The sequence below is a fragment of the Condylura cristata genome, unplaced genomic scaffold, assembly GCF_000260355.1.
Source record: "Condylura cristata isolate star-nosed mole 26May11 unplaced genomic scaffold, ConCri1.0 scaffold00013, whole genome shotgun sequence".
NCBI lineage: Eukaryota > Metazoa > Chordata > Mammalia > Eulipotyphla > Talpidae > Condylura > Condylura cristata.
Genome location: NW_004567114.1, coordinates 8,488,582 through 8,495,788, shown reverse-complemented (window position 1 = coordinate 8,495,788; position 7,207 = coordinate 8,488,582). Strand labels below are relative to the sequence as shown.

The 7,207-nt window shown below is 60.1% G+C and overlaps 1 protein-coding gene across 1 annotated transcript in view; it reads right to left on the bottom strand.

The window, feature by feature from the left end:
- The window catches only part of CCDC88C (coiled-coil domain containing 88C), a 115,285-nt gene that overhangs the window by 100,620 nt on the left and 7,458 nt on the right, over positions 1 to 7,207 (bottom strand). The window contains exon 3 of the mRNA XM_004682042.2: positions 6,860 to 6,968. Within this exon, the coding sequence (XP_004682099.1) occupies positions 6,860 to 6,968 (109 nt within the window). The remainder of the gene's footprint in view (positions 1 to 6,859; positions 6,969 to 7,207) is intronic.

Below are 7,207 nucleotides of genomic sequence, written 5' to 3'. Positions count from 1 at the left end.
AATCTTAAAAAAAAAGAATGCCATCCAAGGGAAGAGAGACACAGAGATGGTCCAGATTGGTAAATGTCAGGATTTGAGGGGGTCTCTGAGCCACCTGTGTAGGGACTGTGGGGCTGCGTGCCAGGCACCTGGGAGCAGAAGGTGAGACGCTGGGGCAAGACCTGCTTGCTCTCCGGAAGGAGAGCAGGACAGGTCTGGGGCTGGAAGGGAACCCCCAGACAAGCCAACAGGCGGAGGAGCCAGAGCACCAGGGAGAGCCTACACTCACTCTCTCCACCCTCCCCCAGCCTGCAGGCCTGGCTGAATTCCAACTCCACTAATTACCTCAGACCCACCTTTCACCCCTCCCCACCCCCTGTAATTAGCCCCTTCTCTGCTTCCTGCTGCTGGGGGCAGGGAGGGGGGGTGCAGGATCCAGTGTGCAGCCAGCTGTTCCCCTTCCTAGTCCTATCCACCCCCAACCCCCAACCCCGGAAGAGCTGGTTTCAGAGGTGCCTGAAGCAATCTAGTCCTTCCTCTGGCCCCAGGCTGGTGTGAAATCTGGCTAACAGGGGAGTGCCCAAGCAGGGCCCTGGGCAGTGCCCTCTCGCCTGGCCCACGCAGGCGGCCTCTGGCCAGGGTCCCCTGGGCCTGCTGTGGGGGTGCAGCTGCGGCAGGCGGCCTCTGGCCAGGGTCCCCTGGGCCTGCTGTGGGGGTGCAGCTGCGGACGTCCCGCCCACTGCGTACTGCAGGACCCCTCACAGCAGAATAGAAAAGTTGACTCTGAAGGCGGAGTTCCCCTGGTGGCTGAGGACCCCCAGTGAACTGGCAGTTCTTTGGGGCCAGTTACTTATCTGCCGGTATTAGCCTCGCCCTAAACCGTACAATGGGGATGGCAATTTCTTCCGCACGTTGATAAGGCCAGAGGGCTGACGCCCAGTGCCTGGGCCCCAGCAGCCCCCAAGATTGCCCTCACCCCCCACCTCCTTCCTCAACCTTTCCCCCAGCACAGAGCCCTCCAGTGCTCCCGGCAATGGCTTTACCCCTCCACAGCATTTCTTCTACAGAGACACAAAAAGGGGAAAATGAAGGAAACCCTATCCTCCTGGGAGTCTGGTGTTTTGCAGAAACAGACGAGGCCTCTGAGGGCCAGGGAGGGCGGCCATAGCCAGCAGGCCAGGGAGGGTCGCAGGCAGCGGCCACGTCTTCTATTAAGCGCAGACAAGGGGAGTTCTACTGGCCCCAAATCAAGTCCCCATTCTGCAGCTCCCCCGGGTGCTGCCCCGCTGACCGGAGCCGCTGACCGGAGCCCAAGGGGCCCAGAAGCCCGCATGCAGCGCTCAGTTTACCCTCCCTCAGCTGCCAGCTCTCGGGGCGCCCATCAGCCGCCGGCCACCTGCCAACACTCCACGTGTGTCTCCCAGATGTCCTCTCCTGCCCCCTGCCTGGGGGGGGGCCCAGGCACCCAGGAGCAGCCAGCTCCCACTCCCTCCAGACTCCAGTACATTTCCCACATGGGCGTCCTTTTCCCTTTTTAACTTTCCCTTTTAAAAGTCCTCCAGGGACTCCTTAGTCCCTCAGGGTGAAGTCCAAATCCACAGCATCCACCCATCTTTCCAGCTGCGCCTAGCACCACTCTCCAGTCACCCCAACCTCCAGCCACACAGAGCGAAGGCCAGTCCTCAGGCTGTTCTGTCGCTACAGCTTCGGGGTGCACCAGGACACCCTCCAGGGACCCCTTTTCTGCCAGCTTAGTTGCTTGCCCATCCTTCAGAACCGAAAGAAAGCTGGGTGACCCCAGCGAGTCACACCCTTCCCTCTGGGTCACCAGAGCTTCCTCATCCCACATTTCACCATTCCACACCAGAGAGGACGGGGGACAGGAAGCCAGAGGGAGGAAAGCGGAAAGGAGGGGTCCACGGAGACACCCACCTCCCTCAGGCTGACTTCCCAACACAGTCTGGAAGGTTCTCTCTGAACCCTGGCCGACTGCAACATTCACAGGGAAGCTGGGAAGCGCCTGGATCAAGCCCACTAGCAGACGGGGTTCCCACTACCTACAGGGGTTCCCACTACCTACACGTTGGGAGGGGAGGTGCAGGGGGCTCCCCACCTTGTTCTCTCAACACAACACAACACAACCGCCTGCAAGCTGCTTTGCTTGAAGTTCCCAGTCAGTCACCAGTGCTTCTCTAACACAAGGAGGCTGAATGAAAATAATCTAGACCTCCACGTGGCAAAGACACAAACCTGCAGTAGTCGCCAGCAACAGAGAACTCTGCATTTCAACAGACATTTCAGCACGCAACTCCACGAAGAAAAACAAAAGCCTATAAAAAAGGCCATTTTGGCAATGAATGGAGAGCGTCCTCAAAGCATCCCTGCCCTTGACCCAGGAATTCCACGCTAGGAATTTATCCTAAGGAAATAAAAACATCTGCTGAAAGATTTACATACTCGGTCTGTTTGTGTTGGGATTATTTATAATTTTGAGACAAAAATAAGTCAGCATCCACCACAGGGGGAGAGCTAGAGGGTGAAAAGCCAGAAGGACGCTCAAGTGCAGAGAATGAAGGGGTGTTCAGACGCGGGGCGCTCAATGCTGAGGGACGCAGCGACTCGGGGCGGGACGTGGCACACTAAGAGGTGCCCAAGACGAAAGCATCAGCCAAGATGTCGGCAGGGGCACCTCTGGGTGCTGAGGCCCAGATGCCTTTCTCCCAATCTAAGTCAGAAACCATTTCTGTCATCAGAAACGTGACTTCTCCCCGACCCGGCAGAATGGAGCCCAAATCGACCTCCCGCCCACAGTCCTCCTCCTCCCCGGCTCAGGTCCCAAGTGCCCAAGTCCAGCCTGTGCCCAGCACCGGCGCGGCAGAGGCTCGTCAGGACACCGACACCCGAGCTCCTGGCATGGAGGCACTTTCACGAGAAACACTTTCACGGGAAACATTACTCAAAAGGGGAAAGTGGGGAAGCCTTTCTTCCCTGCAGATGAATGCAACGTAGGAGTCCGAAAGGGAACTCCGCAGGGCTTCCCTGGTGGCGCAGGGGGTAAGTCTCAGCACTATGAAGCCACCCGCCACCCCCCCTCCAGGGAGTGACCCACAGGGCCCAGCAGACCTCTCCTGTCTCCCCGCTGCGCCCCTCAGCAGTGTATCTCAGTAGATCCACTGTTCTGCGCCCCACTCTGTCTCTGATGGATCCTCTCAACCCTGCATCCCACATGAACTCCTGTAGTAGAAGAGACCCCCTGAGCCAACCACCCCACCACGGAGCCCACTTCAAGACCTGCAGGCCCCACGAAGGAGCACTAATCCCACCAGCAACTCTAAAGTGTGTTTCTTCCCATTCTTACTTTTCACAAAAGCCTCTCATGTTTCAAACTGAGTGGGTGCACTGCAGCTCCGGTCAGCCTCCCTCAGCAGACGTCCCCCTTGGGGGTGCTCATCCTGGAGCTGGTGCCCCAACCTGGGCCTCTGCTTCTGGGCCGGACACTCTCCCCGAGACCTGTCCACTATGTCGCCCCGCCCTCCGGCCACCTTCTCATGCCTGCACCCTCCTGGAGGGCTGCCAGGATGCTGCCTTCCTGTCGCCGGCAGATGACCGCTGTGGCTGATGGAGGTGGTGGGCGGGTCACCTGGTGAGGACGGAGCTCTGTACCTGGCTCAAGGGCCATTGCGGGACCTCAGGAGTCCTGCTCAGAAGGTTCCCAGTCGGGTTCACCTGGAGGCTGGTGGCGCCCAGACCGCCCGCCACCAGCAGATTCTAACCTGTTCTCTGGGTGCTGCCGCTGCTGCTGGTTGGGGGCAGCCACTCTGACACCACTGCTGGGGGCAGCCACTCTGACACCACTGCTCTAGGCCACGCCAGCTGGAAACATCTGAAAATGCAGATTCCAGAACAGCCCCAGCAGCCAAGCGGCTGGCTTCGGTAGGCGGTGTCAGACCCAACCTGGCCAGGTTTGTGCCCACTGTCTGCCCGCTGCCCCAGAAAAGCTCAAGGAGTCTTAAACTCCATGGGCTTCGGGGGGCAAAACCTGAGTTTCCGGTGAGTGAGCCTCTCCATTAAAGGAAGGTCCCTGTCCTTCCCAGCTGCCCCTGCCCCACGGGGGCACAGGACAGGGGGCCAGCCAGGGGGTCCAGCCAAACCCCGGACCTCGACGTGTCTATGGAAAGCCTCGGACAAGAGGGAGCCCGCTCACTGTGGGGGGGCGGTCACCCCCACCCCAGTAAGAAAGGCCAGCTGCCTCACTGCCCTGTCGCCCTTTTTTGGGAAAACCTTCTGAATGTTTCTTTACAATAACAATTATGCTTATGCCCTGTGTCAGGTGGAAGGTGCAAAGGCAGGATGTGCATTGTATGGGGCTCACAACAGAAGCAGTCACGCAGGCCTGGAAGGAAGCACTGAGCGGCACTGGGGGTTTCTTTCTTTTCTTGCTGCTTGTTTGTTTCCCAAGCTGTGTGTAAAGAGCACTTAATCCTGCCGAGGCGAGAACTGAGCTGGACTTGACAATACATCGGAAGGAAAAATACGCGGCCGAAGGTGGCCCACACCCACCCGAGTCGGCCCACAGCAGCGCTGCCAGCTCTCTCCACGTGAGCAGCTGGGGAACAGGGTCGGCCAGGGCCCTGGGGGCCCCGGGGTGGGGGGCTGGCAGGGCACATGGGCCCCACCCTCAAGAGCAGCAGAAACGAGGGGCACTCCCCGGCCACCGGGCCCCCGTGAGACGTCCCCGCTTCAGGAACGGTACTGAGCACCCCGAGAGCAGCAACCACCTCCAAACTGAGTCCCCAGGGGATGGTGAGCCCCTTCTGCCTGGCACAGACAGGAGCCATCAGGGCTGCGGGTCACCCCCGGCTCTCGGCCCGGGGGGCAGGTGCATGTGTGACGGCTGCAGCGGCCGGCCCCCGCGTGCTCCCCGCTTTCATGCAGAACGGCCGACGCTCAGTCCGGACCTCACCACCACCTCAGTCACCACCTCTCAGCCACCGCCGGCGTCAGCATCGCCCGCACGGGCACCGCATGGCCCTTGCCACCCCTGCCACTCGCCGGGGTTCGTGTTCTCGCCTCCCGGCTTGAGTCACCTGAATTTGGTGACAGACTTTCACCCAAGCCAGTGCGGAGGCCTCCTGACAGGCAGACGGCGCTCAATCTCCACCTCCAGCCCCTCCCTCCACATCTGGAAATCCAGTCATCACTCAGGTGAAACCTCCTCCAGGAAGGCTTCCTGCTCGCCCCCTGCAGACTGGACCGGCCTCTTATCCATCAGCACCGCCTGCTTCTCCTGGTACTGGGCGCGCGACTGAAAGCGCCTGCTGGTGAGCAGATTACCTGCCCACAGACAGGGCATGCGCCTGCTGCGCAGCCTCCAGCACCCCCCTACGCTCAGACCCCAGACCTCAGTGATGCCGCCTCCGGGGGCTGTCCCGAGGGAAGCCCTCGCCGAGACCCAGGAGCCTAAGGCGTGTCCAGCTGAGACAAGGAAACAAAGCCGCTTCAGCCCTTGCGGACCTCCCGCTGACCCCTGCCAATGGTCACTCACAGGCCAGGTCTTGTTCTTAGCATCCCAGAGGCCCTGCTTCAAGAGCTCACGACGAGCCCCCAACTGTCCATGCAGCCTACCGGGTGGGCACACAGGCAAAGCATCCGCCAACACTAAGCCACCTCAAGCAATCTGACCTCAACAGGGAGGATGGAAACCACCATCTCCGAAACCCGGCCAGGGATGAGTCCTCCTCTCCCACCTGCTCAAACTCTTGCTGAATCAGGACATCGAGCAGAGGCCGCAGCCCTGGGCAGAAGCTGGTCCTCCGTGCAGCCCTGCAGCAGAGCGCAGAGGCCCCCAGCAGCCTCCGGGGCACCCCCCGGCGGACCGCAGAACCTGCAACGGCTGCCCCGGCACGGCGGCCACCCCCAGGGCTTCCATCTGGCCACAGGAAGCGCGGGATGCTGGAGACCCCCAAACCTCAGGACACGATTAAATTGCAGCCCAGGGAGCAGAGGCAGAGTCTGGCCAAGGGCTCAGTGAAAGCCCAGCAGGAATGTAAGAGCAGGGGTCTCCCACCGTGTGCCCGGGGTCCTGGGAGCCCAGATTTGGGGGGAGAGGGGGAGGCAGAGCAGAGGACCCCAGGGCCTTCGCCCACCAAATGCATCAGTCACTAGGGCTTCACCAGGGCTCTCAGAAAATGCACGTTTTCACTGAGTTTCACTGCTAAGAAAAAGTTTGAAAACCAAGATTCCGAGGTGCACAGTTTGAGGTGCACAGCTTCAGATCATGAATACTGAGGGCTCTCCGCAGACCCCACCCCCCGACAAGGCTGGAACGGGGATTTTAACAGGCTTTCCCGGCAGGCCCAGGCCACACCACTCAGAAGGCCTGGGGGTCCTAGAAAAGCAGACACACCACCCTGGCCCCAGGCTCCCGCCTGCAAAGTGGGGCTGGGTGGTGATGTTCTCAGCCCACAGGCAGCCCTTCTGTGGTGCCTTCAGGTGAGCCCAGACACGTGGCTGCATGGAGGGCCGTCACCCCAAAGTGGGCAGTCACCCTGGGGTAGGCCATCCCCCCGAGCGTGGCTCTTTCTAGGAGCCCACCCAGCAGGGCCCCGTCAGAATGCAGGTTTGGGGTACCGAATGCAATTCAAGGCAGCACACGATGCATTGCTGCAGCCCAAGAAGCCATAAGATAAAGCAAAGCCTCCCAACACCTGACCATCCCCTTGACGCCCGCAAAGAAGACACAAGTGGGCACACGCCAGGCGCCGGCAGGCAGAGGCCCCGGCTGTCAAGGCCCCTCACTCTGGGCCCTTCCTGTGGGGAGCGCAACGAGGGGCACCTGGCAGGCGCAGGGCTGAGCTCCCCGGCCGAGGCCTGTGCTTACCTGGTAGTAGGTCTTGATGTTCCTCACCAGGATGGTCAGGTTCTGAATGCGCAGGGTCACGTCGTTGTTCACATGCTTGTTGATGCGCTGGTTTGTAGGCCTCGGGTCTCTAGGGCAGAAACAGGGCGGTGAAAATTACACCCCCCAGTGGGGAGTGGGATCAGAAACAGTGGGGGAGGGAAATGCACTGGACGATGGTGATGGCACACGGGTGATTTGGTGATGGGCAGCCCAAGGGGATTGCATCTGAGAGGGATAAATGCACAAAATGATGTAAAAATAAACTATCATAAAATTTAAAAAGAATTGGAAAAACATGGAAGCAGCCCAAATGCCCAAAAGTAGATG